The sequence below is a fragment of the Sparus aurata genome, chromosome 8, assembly GCF_900880675.1.
Source record: "Sparus aurata chromosome 8, fSpaAur1.1, whole genome shotgun sequence".
In the NCBI taxonomy this organism is placed as follows: Eukaryota; Metazoa; Chordata; class Actinopteri; order Spariformes; family Sparidae; genus Sparus; species Sparus aurata.
This window is the reverse complement of record NC_044194.1, coordinates 4139722-4163347: the sequence shown is the minus strand read 5'-3', so window position 1 is coordinate 4163347 and position 23626 is coordinate 4139722. Positions and strand designations below refer to the sequence as shown.

At 44.5% G+C, this 23626-nt stretch overlaps 1 protein-coding gene and 1 long non-coding RNA gene across 5 annotated transcripts in view; one reads left to right on the top strand and one right to left on the bottom strand.

Annotated features, from left to right (window-relative positions):
• btbd11b (BTB (POZ) domain containing 11b) overlaps positions 1 to 23626 on the top strand; it is an 84565-nt gene that overhangs the window by 39151 nt on the left and 21788 nt on the right. For all 3 annotated transcript variants that reach the window (XM_030426160.1, XM_030426158.1, XM_030426159.1), the window contains exon 2: positions 16723 to 16893. In XM_030426160.1, the coding sequence (XP_030282020.1) occupies positions 16723 to 16893 (171 nt within the window). The remainder of the gene's footprint in view (positions 1 to 16722; positions 16894 to 23626) is intronic.
• LOC115586802 (uncharacterized) lies at positions 3811 to 9496 on the bottom strand. Of its 2 annotated transcripts, XR_003984916.1 has the most exons (6): positions 9343 to 9496; positions 8863 to 8904; positions 7588 to 7633; positions 7113 to 7266; positions 6882 to 7016; positions 3811 to 4823 (listed from the first exon to the last, which is right to left on the bottom strand). It is a non-coding gene; the product is annotated as an uncharacterized LOC115586802 (long non-coding RNA). The 2 variants fall into 2 exon arrangements; XR_003984915.1 differs by lacking the exon at positions 9343 to 9496 and having other exon boundaries at positions 8863 to 8933.

Sequence of the window (23626 nt, the reverse complement as noted above, 5' to 3'; positions counted from 1 at the left end):
GGCTCGTGTGTTCCGTTAAAGGATGTACTGTTGGCACAGCTCGTGACATTTTTAACCTGCAATAACAATCCCGCTTTTGGGAGAATATCCTTGTTTGAAAACCTCGTGTGCTGTATGATCGTTCCTGTTCACGACAGCAGCACTGTTTCTGTCTCCGTGTAGTTTTTATTTGGATAGAAGCGTGACAGGACGCGTGACTCTCCTGACAGGTGAGCTCGCACGATTTGATTTAGAGAGTGATACTGCAAATTGCTCAATTACGGCTCGGCTGATATTCACCCCTGAGTGTGCGAGCAATCCTTCATTCTCAGCACTTAACAAAGACCACATTGTTTTATTTGTCAGACTTGCCACTTTTTCCATAATAAGCAATAGAACTGAGGTCAGCAGGGCTCCTTCCCCCGAGGTTTGGAGCATTTTTCAAAACTGACTGATCACAGCTCAGGTACGACTCGAGGCCCCCCCTGCATTATCAAAGTGACAGGGATATTTGCTTCCAGAGGCTTCTCAGCAGCGAGGGTCATCCCCCTGGAGGAGGTGCTGAGGTGGGGGGGGAGCAGCAGGGAGCGACACACAGCCCCAGGCCTCATCACTCTCTGCCAGGCGTGGCCCACTTCCAGTCAGAGTCTGTGCTGCACGCAGCCACTTTGCAAAGCCGGGAATGATCGATTACTCCAGGTGAGTTAAACAATTACGGGGCAATTTGGAGCTCCATGCCTCATAAGGTGCGAGTCTCCCGCTCTGAAACAACCCCCGGAAGAGTAATGAATCAACATTCGGAAAAAGAAAGTGGGATAAACCGCTCAGGCAGTTCTTTGATGTTAATAACAACAGTATTATGGGAGCGAGTTTTATTTCTCTGGCTGTCAAAGACTTCTGTCTTTGGAAGGTTTAAAAAAAAAAAAAGGCTTCAGAGCCATGAACGCATCAGTCGAACTGGTCAAACATGTACGTATAAGAATAACACACATTCAGGGGAATTCACACAAACACACACAACACTGTGGCATTGTGTTTTCATCCTCTTAAGAAAGCAAGCTTCATACTTCCACGCTATAACACAGGTGACTGATATCTGACTCGTCTGTCCACCGAATGCAACATGAATACGACAAACTCTCGTTCAGAAAGCAGATGAGGAGCGTCAGAGGAGGGCAGGCGACTCTCCTGTGACGCTCTGGATGCCGAGGGTTCGGCCTCGTCGCTGGGACGGCAGCAGTTATCTGATTATTCTCGCCAATTTGCAGACATGGGACTCCCTGGAGGAGCAGGAGGAGGATGCAGATACATTTTGTGGCTGGCAGTCAGGTGTCGATACTGAGTGGGATGTGATGTGAAGAGTCGGAGGAAGAAACAGAAACAGCTGAATGTGGAAACGTCTGTTTGGAAAACAGAAAAGTGCTATTTTTAATGCAGATGGTGGTGCGTGTGAGCGGTTACTGGGCACCACAGGAACTGCTGGAATGAAACAGAAACGGACCTGAAGCGTGACCACATTTTAAAGGATAAGGCTGGTGTTTGTTTGTTCTACATTATTCTTACTATCAGCAAAACCCCAGAAAAGACCGAAAAGCAACGTATATTTTCTGCCTCTTTATATTTTCCGACTCCCCCGCTTCAGACATAAACAGCGGCGGACTCAGGATGTTTGAGGGACGGGGCGAAAAAATGAAAAGGGCACCAGCAAGCAAACAGAAAGTCGTGATATATTCATAGTGAATATCTAAATCACCATGAAACTGTGTTAGACTCCCTCTCGAGAGATCAAGTTAGCAGACCGCTAATTTACGGAGTTTTATCAACCTCAGAAACGACCGCACGACAACAATACACTGCAGTAAATGGATCCAAATATAAACCGCCACCAAAAAGCCACAAATAATGCTCAGAACAGCACCAAACTTCAGCAACAGTACAAATAGGGTCTCAGCACATAGTCCGGGGCATCTAACCTCCGCTAGCTTAGCTGGATTTCTATTGTGAAGCTAAAAACAGATTTCAACTCTCCTCCATCAGCTTCCGGGTCGGGGAAGTCCCGACGCGACGATTACCGAGTGCGGTTAGAAATGCTCAATTCCGTTCTTTTCCCTGTCCGCTCTCGATAATAACTGTTATAAACTGGCAGGTAAGACACATATGAACTTTGATTGCTTTTCCATGGAGTCATAATCATACATTTTCATCCATGAGCCGCGGAACTCTACTGCACTCGGTAATCGACTCGTCGGGACTTCCCATCAACAGGAAGCTGCTGCAGAAGAGTGGTAAATTTAGTCAGCTTTTCAGTAGAAATCCAGCTAAGCTAGCGGAGGTTAGATGCCCCGGACTATGTGCTGAGACCCTATTTGTACTGTTGCTGAAGTTTGGTGCTGTTCTGAGCATTATTTGTGGCTTTTTGGTGGCGGTTTATATTTGGATCCATTTACTGCAGTGTATTGTTGTCGTGCGGTCGTTTCTGAGGTTGATAAAACTCCGTAAATTAGCGGTCTGCTAACTTGATCTCTCGAGAGGGAGTCTAACACAGTTTCATGGTGATTTAGACCATGGATTAAATTTACACCGGAATATCCCTTTAATTATATTTTATCTACCATACGGGCATCCAAAAGGGCACCTAAGACAAATAAAGAGTCCTCAGACAGCTGGACACTCACAACTTTCAATTTCACAAAATAAAAATAATGATGACGTGACGTTTGATGTGTCTGTGACATTTAGAGAACAAGATTTGTGGGCCAGGACGTCTCGACAGCACTACAGTACAACTTTACACTACTGTTGATAACTTAACATTTTGATTATTGTGCCGCTTTAACACAAACTCAATCTCTATGAAGAAGGAACACGTCGCTCGCTGCAACAGTAGGATCATTTCCTTCAGCTGTGTCGGTGTGAAAACAAGACATGTCACACGTCCTTCACCTCTGAATCCTCCACTAAACCGGATCCACTGTAGATTACAAACCACGGCGTCATCGTTCATCATCGCCGCTCACATCCAGTCAGTGTTGCGTTGTTTTTCCCAGAATACTTTGAATCATCCTCTCTTCCCCTCCTCCTTGTTCCAAATGTCTTCCTCACTACACGTTTCCTCTTTCTACAGCTTGTAAACGTGACATTTTCCTGCTACGCCTGCTGCAGAGTCTCTACGTGCTTGTAGAGATGTGCAGTGCAGAAAATGTTCATTAAACAGAAGCTACTGTATAAGAAAATACGTGGGTAAACAGCATTAATAGTGCATGAGAGACGAGCTTTGGTTCTGTTTTGACCGGCAGTCCTCTCCTACCTGCAGGATTTACTGTCTTATCTGCTTCGCTTCATATTTACGGCGCTCAGTTTTTTCATGTCTGAGAGCGTCTTCGCTTTAAAACCGCTCCCGCTGCTTACAAGCACACTGTCAGAAATTTTTCCGTAAAATAACAGTAAAAGAACTGGCAGCTCATTACACAGGACTTTGACCATTAATTAAAAAACGGAATTTTGCCATTAATTAACCGGCCTTAAAAAACAGAATTTTACTGTCAATTAACAATAAACTACAGGCAAAATAATAGGACATTTTCAGTTATTTAATGGTTTATCTCTTGTGAAATAGCAAGATATTTGTGGTCATTTAATGGTGTTTTTATAGTGGAAAAACAGGTCATTTTCTGTTATTAAATGGTGTATCTATAGTGAAATAAAAAATTTTCTGTAAATCTAATTTCAGTAATTTACTGAATATTTACTGTGAAAAAAACAGGACATTATCCAGTATAAAATGGTCTTTACCCTATAAAAAACAACAACAAAAAAACACTGGAAGCCATCAGTTATTTAATGGTTTATTTTTTAGATAAATCATCATCCAAATCATCCAGAAGCAGTGCACATAAAAAAGCCTGCCCACAAACTTACAGGTCAATTGAAGAATGGCAATTGAACAGTAAAAGAGTTACAATAGATTGAATATTTTAAAACAGTACTACACTAACACTGAAGATAATTTGAAAACATGTACCAGTAAAACTGTAACATTTACAAATTAGCAGAGGCTTAAATCATCATTACTGAGTAGAAAATTAGTGAGGTTGAAAAGCCAGCCTATACGAACACATAAAAACACAGGTCTGCATCCTGCCAGATGCTACATCTATGGTACAAGTACCCACTGATAAATAACTATTAAACAGTACATCTGTCAAGAGAACACTACAGATCCCTTTAAAATTACTGTTTTCTTTCAACTGTAGCACAAAACTAAGACAACAGTATTATGGCCACACTAAGGGAAAAAAATAAAATAATTGATTTGATGACATGCCCATCTCCAATATCATGTAGCATTTTCTCATTGGCAGGTATAGGACGTAGCACTTGGGATGGGAACGTAATGAAAGTGTTGTTGCTTGCCGGTGTCATCACGGCCTAAATTTATCTGTACAGGTTCAACTAAGTTGAACTATTTCTAATACTGAAGTTTTCTGTGGTGTGGTTAAGCTGCCATTGTGTTCTGCATTGGGCTTTGCTCAATGCAGAACAACCTGATTGGCCCTGATTCTCTGTCATACAAAATATATGAAGGTATACTACAAACAATTGTGTTATTTAAATTGCATTAAACATCAAATGAGCAAAATCATGAAGAGTGTACATAAAAACACAAAATGTAAACTGCAAAGATTCCGTCAACTGCAAGCACTCCTGCACTTGCTGGATGACATTAGGTCTCGACAAGCGATAGTGAGTCTTCTATCTGAAACCGACCTGAAACCGTCACAGTTGATGTTCCCATCATGTGTGTGCTCGGTAGACCTGGAAATACTTGGGAGCACAGGACCCAACTGGAGGAGAAGAGAAGAAAATAATTTTTACTATAATCAAGCAGCCCTACTACTTGTGAGGCAGACTCTTCCAGACACTTTGTGTGTGTGTGTGCATGCAGAGATGGGGACTTGAGTTTGCGACTCGAACTCGAGTCGCAAACTCGAGGTTAGATCTTGATATGCTGTATCATTTATACAAAGTGCAGCCAAACACCAGGCTAAAGAGAGAGGAACAGCAGAGCTCCTCTTGCAAAAGCTCTGGCTAGTTGCGCTAAAAATGGACCCGAATGCCGAAGTGGAATCATTATTATCAGAATGAGCTGTGCAGCGCTCAGAGATGACATCATCCAGGTTAGTAAGGGTGCCACGATTTCGAATAAATCGAAATCGACCAAAATTAATTCACAATATCGAACTTCTAATTAAAAAATGGGATTGTCGATGCTGCCACACCCCCGCGTCACGTCCGGTCGGCTTGCCGAGCAGAAAAAAAAACACTCATGTTGAAGTGCTGTGAGTCAACGACCTCTAGCTACTAGCTAAGCCAGTAGCTATTAGCTACAGCCAGTCAAACGACAGCATGGTGTTACACCATTCCTGTTCGGCTGCCAGACCGTGGTCGGGAAGCACAGGGAGATGATTTCCTCCAGAGTCGAAGTTTGTGTTTATCTTAGGGGTGAACCCCTTTCACGTGTTAAGCTGGTCGGGAAATAATACCAGGGAGCTTTGCTGTATCTGGAGGAGGCGTCGCCTTTATTCACAGCCAAACTGCAGCCTATATTGTACACTTTATTGCCGTCGCTACTACTGTTACTCCTTTCGCTTCTCCTTCCTCTCCCATTCAGTCAGGCACGCACGCTCTCTCACTCTCGCTCGCCCACTCACACCTTACGCACCTTACGCACACACACCTCACGCACCGCCCTATTCCTGAAAGTGCTATGCCACTCTTACAACAATGGCAACTGCAGACGCAGGAGACCCATTGATAGAACTTGAACCCCCTCCTTTTTCACTGAAGTCTCAGGTGTGGAAGTATTTTGGATTTCCAGTGAGTTATATTGAAAACGTTTGCGTTGTCGCCAAAAAAGCCACAGTTTGTAAGCTCTGCAGAAACTAGATGGCAGGTTATTTTGTTTAAGTTTCCAATTGACTGAAGATATAAGTTATTGTTACATTATGTTGTTAATAAATGTTTTAAATTTGACAATATAGTGTGGTACAATGCGAACAAAGGTCAGATATTATATTGCATAACAGTCTAGTCTAAAAATGGCATAGCAACCTGTGCAAAAGTAAATGTAAAAATCGAGAATCGAATCGAACCGTGACCTTAGAATCAAAATGTAATCGAATCGAGGATTTGGAGAATCGTGACACCCCTACAGGTCAGAGGTTAATAGGTCAACCTACAGACCCTGGATGTTGATAACAGCTAACCCTGGACTCAGAGGGGAATAGCACTAGCGTATCATAACAAAATATTGGTGAATTGAACGAGTTTCTCTGCAGATAATGTGTTATTTAGAGGCTGCATTGTGCTGCCCTGTAGACTCCATTATACGGATATACGCGGCTCTCGGCTGGATCTAATTTCGTCGGAACGACTTGTGATGACACCAAAGTTATCTGGGTGGGTAAATGATCGTATTTTATGCTAGAAATAAGGTCCAGATTGTAAAAACCGGTAAATCCCGTTTACAGGAATGCTTGCATTGTGTGTTTTCTTCATATGGCATTGCAATAGCCTGTTTAAAGGGATCATATCTTAAACAACTAATCAACACTGCATGCTTTAGACAAAGGAGTGATAATAATAGTATTAGCCTATTATCACTCCTTTATCTATTTCGCATACAGTATTTACAGTATACAGTAAATGCTTTGAATTTCTTAGATATAACTGTGCAGTATTCTTAGCAGACCAGATCGCAGCAGATGATGAAAGGCTCATTACAACGAGGCTTTAATTTTCAAGGGACTTGAAACTTGATTTGGATTTGTGACCAAAGATTTGAGTGAGACAGACAAGAGAGAGAGAGAGTGTGTTAGTAACAAAGGAGAGTGTGTAATGACCTTTATATCTTTCAAGGATTCTTAGAGTCATTCAGATCCGATAGGAATCGCAGCAGTTTTGGGGGGACATTGTACTGTTTTGCACCTTTTTTTTCAGCCTTCGACCCTCTTTCGGGGTTGATACCCAGCAGGCTCCTGTGGCAAACACAAAATGTATCATGTCACTTGGTATTGCAACATTAAGTACAGTACAGTACAGTACACGATAAAATGGGCATTGCCAAAACATACCTCTGGATGAACTCTAGTGTCAGGGCTGCTTCCTTCAGATATTTTATGTTAAGTACATAAAAGAGGCTGAACATACAGCTGAACTCCACCAGACGACAGCTAATGTGCTTGTTAAAAGTAACTTGATCCACTGCCAGCTTGTACTGTCGTTCATCTGCCAAATACAATACAAAAAGACAACACACATTTTATGTGCAGAAATGCATGTCACTATAAACTGAATTTGAAAAACTTATATTGCTTAATTTGAATGACATGAAGCTAATTTGAATTGCCATAACTGAATAAGATTTCAGAGCAAATGAATTCTGTTTCAAAATTATGCTATTCAAATTAATTTTTCCAAATGCAGTTATTGCAGTTCACCAATTCAAATTAAAATTACGTGATTCACATTCAGTTTTTTGATGTAAGTATTCAAGATGAGCAATGAAATAAACAGCCTATACAACACCTATACTGTAAACATACTTACCCATGATAATGATACACGGTGTGTTTGGCAGCTCTCCTAAGGCATCCTGTTGTAAGTGAAGACAGAATGGTCATAGAATAAATAAACACTGATAGGCCATACTTTGTGCAGTGCATACTGGATTCTATAGAGATACTGTCGAACCACATCAAGCTTCTTTTAAAGGTAGGGTTGGCGATCCTGGAAAAACGGTACTAGCAGGCTACATTTTGAAAATATACAAGTCAAAAGCCCCAGCCCCTTTCCTCAGACTTCTCTCTGAACTCATGCCTTTCCCGTTTGTGGATGTAGGTGAAGACTCTGGTCATGCACACGGGACATTTAATTAATAGCCAGGTCTCATATAATAGCCTGGGCTTTGTGTACACAAACAAATAAAGGCCGGAACTAAGTAACCCGCTACAAACTGGGTTAAATAAAAGGAAAAAGGATAAAGAAAAACAACTCAGTCCTGGAACAAACTGATGGGGATTTGATCAGAAACTCCTTCAACTTGTGTGGACTGTCTGTTAAGATTTACGGGAGTGAAGCTAACCTCATCCTCTGCTTCAGAGAGGGACAGCCTTGCACTGTCGGACCTGGGTCTCTGCTCCATGTCCGGAGCCAGAGACAGAGACAGACCAGCACACGTTGTGACAATCTTCTGAATTGACTCGAATGGCAGTGAAGCGCTACGGCGCAATGGAGACAGAGACCCAGGTCTGACAGCACAGCAAGAGAACAGCATGTGACGAGGATGAAGATGAGCTACTGAATGAGGAGGGATTTAGAAATAAAAGCCTCCCTGCCGTCTTCTTGTGGTCATAGATGACATAGCGTATATTTTTGATATACAAGTCGCTTCTAAATATAGGTCGCTAGGCCAGCAAAACTATTTAAAAAAGCGCGACTTATAGTCCGGAAAATATGGCAACGTTAGTGTTCCTTTACACCACTGACGTATTTTTTTTCTTGTTTAAGGCTGCTATGTTATTTCACTTAACGTCAGCTGAGGCTGCACATTCCTTACCCGTCTGCTCCGGTGAAATAAAGCCATATTTCTGCGGTCAATAGGTCAAAAAAAAAGAGAAAACGTAATCTGTCAACAACGGGACAACAGGCAGCTAACAGACCAACCTAGCTAAAGCTAGAGTAGCTAGCTAGTCGCGAGACCATAGTAAAATACATAAGCGAACGTTAACTCTGATCTACTAACATTAACGTTTATATAATAGCCTATGTATTTAATATTTTACCGAGAAAGAGTCTCTTTGAAAGTTCAATCTATTGGCTTACCTTGAAGTGAAGTGAAGAGGGCCGAGTGAGACCTTGACGGACCTGCGTTGACAGACGCACAGGGAGTGAGGAGGCGGTTGAGTTATGACGTCACGTGCGGTTAACAGAAAATACTGTAAATTATACTGTAAACTCACAGATGACCAACTGACGAGCGATCTTTATCACGACAGACAGGCTCATATACAAAGCGGCTGTTTCTAATCTTGCAAACAATTAATTCATTTCTCAGTTTCTAAATTTAAAATAATCAAACCAAGTGTTTTAATTTACAATAGAGTATAACTAACGTTAGACTAACGTAGTCTAACGTTGCGAGCTACCGTTAGTGCTAGCAAACATTAACGTGATATCTGAGCCGTATTTTGACTATTCCAGAATATAACTTTTCCAACTCCTTTAGACCTACTGTTAATAAAACAGTTGCTTTATTATTGATTTATTTATACTGTATTGTTAATTAATAAATGTTTTCCTTACCACAAATGAAATGCAGACACTTGCAAACAATGACCGCCAAGAGAGGTTGGTTGGGAGTTCAAAATCCCATAATGCAATTCGGGATGTAAATTTACAGAAATAAACCTGTGAATCCCATTTATGGACAATATCTGTTAAAATGTACAATCATTCAACTGTTAATACACAGATTTTTCTTACAGTGCATGAATCTCGGCATGATGTCACTCTCCCTTTAAAAATGGCCCAGAGGGGGAAAATATCCCCCTCGTAGCAAATCTCATTTTATGACATTAGTCATATCCTTTAATTACTTTAGTGCCGTCGGTGCTAAATGAGCAATTACTTCAGAATATTGTTGCATTTAGCAGAATCGCCGTGTCTGTTTGTCACAAGTTCAGCAGCTTTTGATGTTTTTCAGAGTCACAAGAGAAACGCTGTCGTTGATTTTTACTCTAATGCGACAGACCACACACACACACAAACACACACTTTCTTCTTTTCCCTGCCCGTATCTGATTATATGAGATAATCGTAAGGAAGAAAATACCGTAGCGCTGCTTTTTAAGACTCGCAGTGAAGGTACCACGGCGGGGAGAGAGAGAGAGAGATTACGGCTCAGTGACTTCAGATTTTTCCCTGCTGCTGCTGATTGCCAGTATTGTCTGGACAGCATCCTGCGGGAAGCGTTCGACTGGATATTACACGCAGATTTATTACCCTTGACAGACGAAATGAGATGAAAAGAGAGAAATAATAGTGAAAGAGCCGCTACCTCAGGATGGAATAGCACAGAGCCTGCAGGAAGGCTGGTTCCCCTCTGATTGGAGCACGTTGCGTAATTCTAGTTGTGCCCTTGTTGTGCGTCGGTCACCCGTCACAAGTCCTCCGCCTGTGTGTGTGTGTGTGTGTGTGTGTGTGTGTGTGTGTGTGTGTGTGTGTGTGTGTTTGAGTGCATGGCCTATTGTGTGGGGAAGACTTATAGTATGAACTTGCATGTGGTTTGCTTGACTTATTCTCGTCTCTCTCCTTTTTTTAGTTCCTGCCTTGTTACTATTTCCAAGCCGCCTGCAGTGATTCAGTGTCTGCTCACCTGACCTCTCAGCTCTCTGCAGTGTCGTCTGCATTTTTATCGTAGCATTAGCTCAGTGATGCTACTTCAAATGTTGTGCATTACATTTTGTTACGTATAGGGGAGAACAATCAGAGGAATCAAAGGGCCAACCTGTGATTCAAATGTGCAAAATGTAGCCCAGCATTTTTAAATTTGTTCTGGTTTCAGGGAAATATCCGGCTCTATCCAGTCGAGTCCACAAGCTAGTCGCTAACTGTGTCTGTTTGACGGGCAGGTAGCATCTACAGGGTTTATCTGAGCTGTATTCATGACCCGACTGCTGCTGCAGAAACAGTTGATGTGTGCAGAGGCCGGAACATCGAAGAGCCGAAGTGTTAATAAAACATAAAGAGCTGAAAAGCATTAATAAGCAGACCAAATGTGGAGCGATCGCTTCCCGTGGCTCCTCGCACACGACACTTTGTCCATCGCGTGCACACAAATATTGACGGTCGCGGCTTAAATCAATTTTTACAAATGAGATAAACACCCCCGTTAACAAAATTGTACTTACACCTCTCTAATTAAAGTGCAGCCGACAGATGCAGGGCTCCGTATTAAAGACCGCGAGCACGCTGCTGTCTTGATTTTTTTCGTTGCTGTCTAATGAACACCTGCTTCAAAGAAGGTCAATGATGAGGCGTGACTTCAATCAAGGAAATCTAATCTAATACAAGATTACCAATCGCGCAAATGAAGTGGTGAAGCAGCGCGGCGGCGGAGGACGGCAGGGTGACGAAACGATTTATCGGATTGATTCAACCTCCTGCGAGCGAGAATCTCACCGAGGTGTCCTTGAGCAAGACGTGCGACGATGACGTACCTGAGCTGCCCTCTGACCCGCTAATTTGACATTCGTTATAACAAAATAACAAGAGAAGGAGAGGCCTGGTGTGCGTACAGTCGGCTCAACCGCACAAAAATAAACCTAAACCTACAGTCTGAATGTTTTCCCGTCGGCGGTTTACTCATACTTGTGTAAGAACACATCAGGAGGCTTGTGTGTTTCTTCCCGAGCGACGGGAAAGCATTTTCAGTCCGCTGCGTTAAAGAGGATCTTCAGCAGACTGGATCCTGAACGCAGCTGCCCGACAAATAAAAAAAAAAAAGGAAATGTTCAGTTTGGATTTAGCTGAACACATTGTTCTCACACTGCAACCAGACACACAGTTCCTGAGATTAAGACTTCATAATTACTAATAATTACCCGTGTGTGTGTGTGTGTGTTTCTGCAACATGGCTTGTTAATAATTTGTTTGCAGCTACTGACTGCGTAATGGCATTTGTGTTTCTGTGTGTGTTTCTGTGTGCTTGTGGTTCATCCGGCGTTCACGTGCGTTCTCCTTTTTTCCCGCCGGTCTCCTAATTTAAACAGACGTTTGCATGTGTGCGTGTATTTCCTCCGTCCTCCCTTCGTACCCCTCGTGGCTGACGCGGGACTAAACCCCATTAAAAGACTCTTTGGCGACCTCAAACCGGAGCGTGGTCACCTGAGACGAGCATCACCTCTGGACGCTTTTACAACACTTACATTTTCATATTCACACCTCTATTTCTACTCTGAATGAATAAAGCAGCTATTTATGAACAGGAAAGGCGTTCTGACACATCTGAACACACGTCACCGCTCTGTTTCCCGTTTTTCCATCCAGCTATGTCTCCCTCTATGATCGCTCGCTCGGCGTACATATGGTCGCCATCTGGCCTGGCAGAGCAGAGCAGGAGCCCAGAGAGGGGCAGCACTACTGTGATCCATGTACAGTAACAACATGATTAACCCTTTAGAGCCTGAACGGTGCGCTGACAGTCCCTCTCTTCTGCTCTCTGGTGTCTCTGAACACTTTTCTTTCATTCTGTCTCTCCGCCTGGCCGTCACATCCTGCAGCCGCGTCAGATCATTTATCAAAGCGACTCCTTCAGTTCACCTGTTTGAGCGAAACATTCATGATTTGCTCGATCAGAGCGGGACTCTGCCGTCCTATCTGAAGCCGGTGCTCCTGCAGAGCTGCGGTGTTGTTTAGGGAAGTGCGCTCGTCTGCTGTGCGTCCCCTCCGAAATAGATTTAAGTGCAGGGTAGGAGCCACATCGAGGTCAGCATTCCTGCCCCGCTGCTCCAGTCAACCCTGAGACGAGTCGGAGCGGATCTGAACCTCTGACAGACGGAACCGGAGAGCATTCTGCACGGCTCATTTCAGTTTTTTATACATGAAACAATCTTCAGATGATGTCGCTGCCAGAAGTTGGATTAAAGCAGTAGCTCGTAGATTAACTGAAGTTAGATGAAAAGTTTGTTTCCGCTCTCATGTTCTGTACTTTCAAGTGTGGAATGTTCAGCCAGACATGGCGGGGGGTTGACTTTGTTCAGGGGCTTACAAAGTAAAATAAATCCCTGGTATGTCCGCAAACACACAGCGTTAGAGCATGTTTGGTAAAAACGACAGAACCTGAACTGTTTTTCTGTGTCGCCGACTCTTCATCGTTTGATGTTCAGTAGAAACATGCACAGGTGGTGTTGAGGGCTGGAAGTCACAGTGAGCCACCTGCAAGCGTGTTCGCTTTGACCCACGACACAGTGACGACGATGATTTGGTCAGTTCACAGCTACACAGTTCAGCCCCGGCTAATTAAAGTGACAGAGTGACGCGGAGGTCGTCCTCCGGCCTGCTGCACTGACAAACACCTGAGCAGATGTGTTAATGAACAGGAGGAGGAACACGCAGGTGTGTGTTTAAAGTGTGTGTCGGTGAAGCTGTGAGTCAAACAGACTGTGTTTTACCTGCCGTGAGGAGGATGAAGCCGGAGATCAGCGAACATCCAGCGAGCTTTGGAGTCAGTTTCACACTGAATCTCCAGGAGAGAAAATTTGCTTTCTTTTAACTTTTGAAGCAATTTGTTTACTGGTCACTACAAATATTACATGACTTCCTTCCATCGCCCCAAGCTCAGACGTAAAGCCACTGCCAGCACCTCGTCGGCTTAGAACAGCACAAAGACTAGAAACGGGGGAAACAGTTTGCAAAAAAAAATCTGAAAATCTGGGACCTTGGGAAGCGACTGCATCCGACCAAGAAAAGGTTTTGCACACACGGTAATCCCAATAAAGCCTGAACATGTTGCTATTATTTGCATCTAAATGGAATTTTAGACAGTAAACAGAGCCATGTGACACAATGATGTGTCTGACTGAGCTGAAACCGTTTCTAATTTAGGTGAAAATGACAGAACTGGAGCTCCTGGTGCGTGTTGAGTTCAGTCAGAACACAACTCACAGGCGTCTCCATTCGCCTAAACTAACTTTGCTGCTTGCTTCCCCAAACTATTCCTTCTAAATAGTTAAAGTGCATCAGCAAGAAACACCGATGTTGCATTTGGGGTTTTATTTTGTGACCGTTTATCTGGCGTTGAGTGTGTGTTTGCCGCTGAAGCTGCTCCGTGCTGCTGCCCGTCACAGAATGTGACTAAGGTGCACCGAGTGACATCTTAATGGGAACTCTTCTGCTCGTTACTTCTCCTCCAGTGGCAGGGTCGTGCCTGGAGCGTCATTCAGCCCCCTTTTTTCTCCTCCGCCCTCCTCAGCGACACCGACTAGCTGCCATCGGGCAAACAGGACCGGCCCACTTAAAAGAGTGGCAGGTGCTCGATATCGTCTCATCGTAAACCGCGGCCAGCGCTCGTATCGTTGTGATTATGGCCAGCTAACCACTTCAGTCCAGCTGGTTGACATTTAAGACCTGAGAAGGTTTTCTGTTGCCGTAACAATCAGGAGGGTGACGAGAGTTATCTCAGAGAGAGAGAGCGGCTACAGTCGGTGGCATGCGAGAGCTCCATCAGTTCCCCCCCGAGGGAAGACAGCGCCTTGCATTAGGACACAGAGAGCCAGTGAGTCACCTTGCCTCAGTCCATCCTGAGAGCATTCAGCTCTTCACTGTCAGCTTGCCCTGTTATTTCCCCGAGCCAAGGTTAAGGAGCTGGACAGTCAAAGCTCAAGTGTAACAGTAAGGTATTTTTATTCATGCTTTTCAGAGAAGACTTTTTTATTTTTTTTCTTCTTCTTTCAGATCTCCCTGACAACAGAGAACGTAATCACAATGACACATTTTTAAATAAGAGGGTGATAACAGGACGAGGGTTAAACGTCATGGTTTAGCCGATTATGAAAATGATGCCGCCTGCGGCGCAATATTCAGCTGACTCACACCCGAGGGGGCCTTTTTATTCTGTGGGCTTCAAAAGAGGTGGGTCAAGAATCCCGTGGCCACACTCCGAGGGGGGCTATTTACTTTCGGGTTTGTAATTGTTTGAGAAGGAAGTTGGCAGAGAAAGGTGCCCGGGTGGAGCCCCCCCGCTGCTTTAAATGCTTTAAGATGAATTTCCCGGAGTTTGCACAACTGCTCGCGGAAGAGGGGCACATTGTGAGCAATAAAAGCAATAAATGAGGTGTTTCAGAGTCCCAGCAGCGACAGAAAGAAAGAAAACTCTCCTCACCTCATAATTGATCCTCTTGGCTCGTCTGGAGCCTCGGCTGAAACCTGCAGCTGGTTCGGACACCTGACACGGGTGCAGCAGATGGTGATGTCTCCCGGTCTTTGTTCCAGAGTCGTGCAGGTTGTCGGTAGTTGTCTGGCCTGACCCGAACAAAGATGTAGACGAGGTGGTGCCCACGGCTGCTCCGCTAGCAGCTGCTCTGGAGGTTTACACGCTGGATTACTCAGATTTTATGACTGGTGAATAGCAAACACAAAAGTGGAGTTTAATCAGACGCCTTCCTTTCAAAATCAGCACATTTGAAGAGCCTATCATTAGGGACTGTATGAAAATTACTAGACTGAGGAGGAGGAGAACAATCGCAACACACTACCTACAAAGTAAAACAGCATGAGGCCTTTTCTCGCCTCAAGGGAAGTAATTTAAATCACCAAAAAATGTAATTCAGGCATTAACTTTTCTCCCCTCCTGCTGATGGAAAGTCTGGCGAAGTTTCCACAAAACATTTCTGGAGCTTCACGGCAAAACAGCGTTGCAGCGTTCTGCCAACGGGGAGAAATAAAAACGCAAATTTGGACGTTATTCACACCTTTTTTAAGACGAAACCGCCGCTGCAGCCGCTAAGCTAAAGGTGTTAGCACGCACCCCGTCTGAAGTGAGCGCACCAGCTCGACGCCAAACGTGTAAATAAAGTTTTTTCAAATCAATCTGAGAACGGTGCAGCGCTGTTTGTCAGTGAAGGCCCAGAAATGTTTTATGGAGTGTGAAACTTCACCCGCCACGACCTGCTTATAACACCTGAACATCCTGCAGAACTGTTGATTGTCGAGTTGTATTGTGGGAAATGTAGGCAGCTGGTGTTGACAAGGAAGAAGAACGCGGTGAATTTCACACAGCTGCTCGATCAAACACCACAAGTTTAATTACAAAAGCGTGCAACAAACACAACCCCTCACCTTCTCTCGCCCCCCCCTCCAGCACTCACTTTGGTTCAGTCCATTTCTAGCTACTGTCTCAGAGGCTCAAAGTTAAACGAACCACCCTGAAAGCGACTCTCTGCTCTCACAAGATGAATGAAGAATGTCTGCTTCGCCACAGGCAGCATGTGCATTAAATTAGCAGCATATTATGAGAAAGGAGCCATTAAAGCCAGAGCTACTTTTTCTTGCCACAGTGATTAAAGGGCTAAGCACAGAGTCACCGCTCTCAGCCATCTCATAAGTTGACACCCTGCAAACAGCCGAGGAAGGGTGCAGCGCGAAACTGTCGGCGAAGCGAAACGTGGAGCGCTCTGCCTCGCCACCCTCAGAGCGCGACGAAGACAAACTAACACAGCGAGGTGTGAATAATGAAAACGCATCGGAAATATTACACATTGTTACCTCGGGGAGAAGTTCTGACAGGTGCTACCAGGAGGAATAATTACTTCCTCGTAGGGTCTCCATTATATTCTCATTCAGAGACTCACTCTTCAAATAATTACACATTAATATGACAAATATGTGAAGGGGAATAATGAGGTGTTACTGACATGTAAGAGGAGATACTACATTTTTTGGGGGGGCTTTATTGATAGGACGACATGCAACAGAGGGTCTCAGGTGGGACTCGAACCCTGAACCGCTGCTGGGACGCCGGCTTCACCTGCTGAGCGACTGAGATACTGAGTTTGTTATTCCCCTTTGGATCTGTAAAGACAAATCACACGTGTAATTGCGTAGACAGAACTGAATCAGATACTAGTCTCGTGCTCTATCATGATGTACATGTAACACTCTGTCTTCTGTCTTTGTCTCTCTCAGGTGTGCTCAGTCTACCTGAGGGTTTGATTCTTCACAGGGACCAGCAGCAGCAGCAGCAGCAGCAGCAGCGAGCGGGAAAGAGCGGCGAGGGAAACGCCTACAGCCAGACCGAGCTGCGCTCCGTTGAACAGTGTTTACTGGCCACAAGAGTGGGCAGCATCTCAGAGCTCAGTGAGTCCTGTGTGTGTGTGAGTGTGTGTGTGTGTGTGTGTGTGTGTGTGTGTGTGTGTGTGTGTGTGTGTGGGTGTGACGGGAAAATTCTGGGTGGAGAAGTGAAGGACTGTCGTTGACGCCTCCCCTCAGTAATCAATTTGCCCTTGAGCAAGGTAATAAACCACCTGGGTCACCTGGTCGGGATCAGTTAGAAAATGTTGAGACGTCTTTTTTACGTCTCAGTACTTTTCTGTCCGTGTGAGAGCGAAGTAGGATGAACTTCGACAAATCTACCCTTGAAAAATTCATTGAGAAGTCTGTGTGAGTATTTGAGGGTTTGATCAATACGTCTGATCGCTGGTAGCAGTTTCTGCTTGAATTTGCCGAGCACTGTGGTTTTTTTTTTTGTGGCTGATATTCATGAGTTTCATATCGGAACTATTTTCATGCATGAAAGAAAACACCATGTTCACTACTCGGTGTTTCCCCCAGAATTTTGTTCCTGGACTGAAAATCCTTCGGAGCTGATTTTATTCTGGGTGTTTCAGCAGCTCTTCTCACGCAGACTGAACACAAATAAACAGATAGTGTTTTTTTTTAGCCACGTTAGCGACGTGACTCTCAGGATTGGTATTGTGTCTTTTGTTGGAGACTTTTGCAAAGCCTAAAAATGTCTCCAACAACTATCAGATTGATGCCATGAACTATATTTGACATTCATTGTTCTGCTCATGTGTCACTTATTCTGTCTGATTCTGAACTTGTTGCATCGGCGCAGGTTTATTGGACAGATATTGATATATAGACTTCTTCTACTTTAGCGTTCGATGGATCTCAGTGCTGTTTGGTGCAAATATTCATGAATGATTCCTTCAGGTCAAAGTTTTTACTACAACAATGAAATATCTTAACATCTGCTGGAAGGATTGTTATAACATTTGGTACAGATGATCTTGGTTCCCTGAGGATGAATCTTCATGACTTTTTTATTCAAAAGTATACATGATTCAGTCAGTTATTCAACAAAGTTATTTAGTACGTGACGTAAAACTGTTTGATTTGATCTGATTTGTAAGGTTTGCAAAACATGCAAACTAACGCTCTCCTTTCTGCGTGTTGCCTTCATGAGCAGAAAACTTCTCTGCATCTTCTTGCGTTTTAACAACGTTCAGTGTCTTTTATTTTATTTTTGTCCAAATAAAAGGTCATATTCGGCTTGAATAATCTCCATAAATCCGATAACGATCGTTTTATCAGTGTTCATGTTAACACGCTCACTGAAGGTGTGCAACCAGAAGTCTCCTTCGTATTCGTGACGGGCGGATTATTGGCTGATATGACGATAAGACACAAATATTGTCCGACACTATCAGTAAATCATAATCCTGCTGTGTGCCTGTTAGCTGACTGTGAGTCAGCAGGAGTTGTGCTGTCTGAGAGAGCATTTCTAATTAATTACATCCATTTATTAAAGCTTATAACTTTGGCAAGCCGTCCAAAAGTTAATTGAATGTGTTTCCAGTCCAAATGTTCTCATTGTTCAAAAGAATAATAGGCATCAGAATGCTTATACAGTATGAAGTCGGTTTTATGTCATAATAATAGATTTTCTGCATCGTTTGAGAGATTACACAACGATAATGTTTTGCTCATCCACACAACAAAAGTCGGACAAAGTCTCTTTATTGTTAAACTTTCTAGCAAACTTTCGTAGAGCTGCGGCGGCAAGATGTGTCGCAAACCACCGAGAACACAACTTTCATGTTTTCCCCATTTGATGCGATCAGATATAATCGCAGAATGGAGACGCTGATCGAAGGCGATGAAGTGTTTCGTCTCTCGGGTGCGTGCAACTCTGCAGCCGAGTGCTGCAACGTCCTCTGACAGAAGAAGAACAAATTCAGTGGCAGAGCCGCAGATTGTTTCCTATAAAAAAAAACAAAAACATAAAAAAACCCTTAAGCCAATAACGGGGGAAGGGGTCTGTTTCTGTTTACATGGCATCGGTCTGTCAAGGCGGCGAGGCTGGAGAACTATTTTCTGTACATCCTGTGTAAACACGTATCATCAGAGCAAACAGCGAGCCAATCCTCCTCCCCGTATGTCATCGCAGGAGGGGAGGAGGGGGAGCAGTGCTGGAGCTGAATCTCCAGCCCTCTGTCCATGTTGTATTGATGAGGTCAAGCAAGGACTCATTCTGTGTTGTTGACCATGCAAACAAACTCTGAGACGAGAGAGAGCGGCCGATTGGACGATAGCAGAGCTCAGTGCGGCGGTAACGTTATCAGCTCCGGAGAGGAACTTCTGTAAATATCTGTAGGATTTGCAAACAGACGCACGGCTGAAAGCGTGAGAGTAATTGAGAAAAGCCGAATAGCCGGCAGTGACGCTGTGTATCTGAAAGAGAGCGAGACAGGTGGAAACAGGAGAAGAAGAAAAAGACGAGAGTTTGATTTATTTTTTAAAAATCGATTCCATGGAGTGAAATACCATTCGCTGCTCCGGCGCAGGAACACTTGCATCCTGTGCAGGGACGCTTTTTTCTGCAACTGGCATTTAGAGTAAATTTGAGAGGTTTGCTACTGATTTACCTCTTTGTGTTCTCTCATTTCCTCTTCCGCCAAAATGCCAAATTAGCATATTTGAAATGACAGTCTCACAAACGCTGATTACTGGGTCTCAGCCGGTCTCGCCGGACCAGATCCTGCGTCGCCAACAAGACACATTTAGTCTTCCTGTATTTACCTGTAAATCCACACAGGTGGGATGTGTTATAAAACCACAAGGTGAATCGAGGTCAAATGGCGTTGACCTATTTGTTCATGTCGATACGTCGTGTTAGCTCAAACCGCACAACCAGCAGCAGCGTCACGTACGGACACTCAGTACGCTTCCATGCACGCTGAAGTCGAGCTACAGTCAGAGCTGGATTGGACCTCCACATTAGGAGGCGATATGAACCGGTTCAGCTTGTTGTTACTTGACCTTCATCCAGTTGATCTGTTACGTCACGTACCAAACAAGATAAGATCAGCCAACGTTTCTTGCTCTCCCGCTCTCCATGTTCACACCTTCGTCGTCGTCGTCTTCTTATTTTGTTTTTCTCGGCTTCCTGCTACAGATTTATGCCAGAGACGACTTCCGGGTCAATGCCCGGCGCTGGGACTGGACTGTGGTGCATGAGCAGAACACAGGCCAGTTCTGGTCCAACTAAGGCCTACACATGACACATTAAACAACTCCGGTTTAAGTCAGACTTCTTCTGAAATCATGTAAACGCAGTGATTCTCTTTATTATCGTTGTTGTCGAGAGTTTGAGGGGAACATTTTTCTCACATTGATGTCTGGATGCTAAACAGGATGCTGTTAAAACCAAACTCCATTCTAAAAGCAGGTAATTTCAGGTCGGGATTATTTTATCACAGTAAAAACCGTAGTTATACCATCAGGACGAGTCTTTTCTGATTCACTTCGATCTGCGGGAACAATCTGCTCTACAATTTACACAGAAACATCTTTAACTAACCTGTGATGAACCGGCGCTCTCATCTACATTCACCGTATGGACATCAGCATGGAATCAATTTCCTCACGTCCTTCTTGGCAACAAAAAGCAACATGTGCTTCGTGAGTCATATTTCTGTGCCACTCTTTCTGTTCTATAAGAATAATATTTGAGTTTTACTGTATTAAAGACGACGCCTCGTCTTCATCCATCTAACAGTTCGGAGGTTTGAACTCCGTCACGTCTTCTTCAGATTTTAGTCTTGACTTATTTGTCCGGTTCATCGTGGCTCTTTAACGTGTTTGCAGATTTTAGTACCTGGATCAACATTTATTGCTAATAACGATGATTAAAAACTGCTCTTGAACATCGTTATCCATCATCACTGGACATGGAGCTCAGAGCGCGTTCTGCCACAGCGAGCAAAAAGACTTTGTGAGCTCCAGAAATGATTTTTGTGTCATCTGATTCTTTTTTATGTTTTATTCTCAGGTGGAATCCGGACTGTTAATCCTGTTAAATCAGCCAACATGAGACGCTTCTAATGGCTGTCAGTATTCTCGGGAACACCTCTCGCAGATCATTTTGTGATTTTGGTGCTTTGTGTTTGGTGTTTTGATGTGTGATGGTGAATTTTCACTCTGAGATCAAGCACACAGCATCAGTTTTGGGCCATCTTCTCTGGTCTACTTCAGGTGGATCCTCAGAATAAATTCTTCAGTGTCTATGTGATTTATTAGCTTTGACTCAACAGCAGTGGCCTTTAATTCAGACCCGTGTGGGATTAATGATATAATAATGTACACCACACATCCTGTCAGCACACTTTCTTCACTAATGGAGCCCCAGGAGGCCTCCAACAGCTGGAGAGTCGTCACGTGACTCTACTCTGCGCTGCCATCCTTTGAAAAAATCCCGTGTTCTGATCCCTGAGAGAGACGTTGGGGTGGGCGGGTCAGACCGGACTCCCTGACAGATTACTGCAGGGACGCCGTGTGCTCGATCCCATCACAGTTTGTAACGTATGATTCCCCGGTGCAGTGGTGTGTACAAGAGGGGGGCAGGGGCGTGCTTAAGTGCCCTCTTGGGAGGAGAACGTGTGCTTAAGTGCCCTCATTGGAGCCAAAGCGCGTGCTAAAGTGCCCTCTTCGGAACCAAAACACGTGCTCAAGTGCCCTCTTGGGAGCCAAAACGTGTGCTAAAGTGCCCTCTTGGGAGGCAAAACGCGCGCTAAAGTGCCCTCTTGGGAGCCAAAACGCGTGCTTAAGAGCCCTCATTGGAGCCAAAACGCGTGCTTAAGTGCCCTCATTGGAGCCAAAGCGCGTGCTAAAGTGCCCTCTTGGGAGTCAAAACGCCTGCTAAAGTGCCCTCATTGGAGCCAAAATGCGTGCTCAAGTGCCCTCTTGGGAGCCAAAATGCGCGCTAAAGTGCCCTCTTGGGAGCCAAAACGCATGCTTAAGTGCCCTCTTGGGAGCCAAAACGCATGCTTAAGTGCCCTCATTGGAGCCAAAACGCATGCTAAAGTGCCCTCTTTGGAACCAAAACGCGTGCTAATGTGCCCTCATTAGAGCCAAAAACGCGTGCTTAAGTGCCCTTTTGGGAGCCAAAACGTGTGCTTAAGTGCCCTCATTGGAGCCAAAGCGCGTGCTAAAGTGCCCTCTTCGGAACCAAAACACGTGCTCAAGTGCCCTCTTGGGAGCCAACACGCGTGCTAAAGTGCCCTCTTGGGAGCCAAAACGCATGCTTAAGTGCCCTCATTGGAGCCAAAACGCATGCTTAAGTGCCCTCATTGGAGCCAAAACGCGTGCTAAAGTGCCCTTCTTTTCGCCCCTGCCCTTAAAAACGTCTGTGCACGCCACTGCCCCGGTGTTTTATAAGGTGAAGTCGGTCTGGAAGTTGGAGTAGAGATGGGTAATGATGAAGAAAGACCTTCTTCCTGGATGTTCCACTACATTAAAAACAGAATATCTGTATTCAAAGGGAGCCTGAGTTCAGTCGCTTTCTGTCAAGCTGTCGCCTTTTTCTTTCGTCTCAGTGAGTCTTCTCACATTATCCTGACTAGATTTTAGATGGAACGGCTCCGTACAGACAGTGTTTGTTCCCTCCGTGTAATCTGATATGCATTGGCTGTCTTCAAACGGAACAAAAGTAATAGCAGGAGGAATAGCTTAGCAGTCGGGATGGCCACGGGCGACCAATAAATGTAATCACAGCCGCATAGCTGCAAATAATTGAAACACAAGAAACTGTTGATGGTGGCAGCAGCTGCACGCCGCAGCGAGGATGCATCCGTCAGTGGGGGGGAAACAGAAAAGCCGGTTCCTTTCTGTGCTCACCTACCTACAAAAGGCTTGGATGTAATCGTCTCTCATCACAAAATGAGAGTCAATCTCTACATTTTCCAAAGAGTGTACTTTCTCCCTCACTATCAAACATTAAACAGCCTTCACGCTCTCTGAAGTAATGAGCAGTTTGGGTTGTTATGTGGGAGCCGCGTTGACCTCAGAGGTGCCAACTCTCATGAAATCCCTCATAAATCAAAGCGGTGCCATTATACTCTGGAAAACTGACACATTTGTGTGATTTTTTTTTGTATTCTTCTTTATTTTGAGATTTTTCAAGCTGTGAAAACAAAAGCGAGCGCGTTCGGCAGCGCCGGAGGTAATCACAGAGTAGACCCGAGGAGCTGTGCGAGTCCTCCAGCGCTCCTCCTCTCGTTAGCATAAAGAATTAATTACCCGGGACGAGGTATTGATTGAAGGCTTGAATCTTATAATGAAAAGGCTATTGATGTTTTAGCTTATTAGCCTGCTGTACTTCCATCCATCCTTCCTCTTTATGTTTTTCCAAAACAAAGAGTCCTCCCTGCACGGCCCAAATCAACCAGTTAATCCTTTTTTTTTCCTGCAGATATTCCTGCACACACCTGCTGAAGGAGCGGCGGTCAGCTCATGTTCAGCTGCTGCTAACTTCACCACCGTTGCACTCTCGCTGTTAGACATAATCTCCCCCCACAGCCCTGCCAGAGCCTCCTCCGCTAGAATTGGAAATGTCACAGGCCGGCATAAATAAGACATGAGAACCGGCTGTCGCTGACCACCTCGGCTCCCCTTACCGGGCTTAGCAGGGCACCGTAACAAGCTTATCTGTATTCCCGTTGGTACGATTAAAGAGGAAAGACGCAGGAGGAGTAACAGATATGGAAGACGGAGAGGAACTGCAGTTTGCACGAGACGCGGCCGCTCC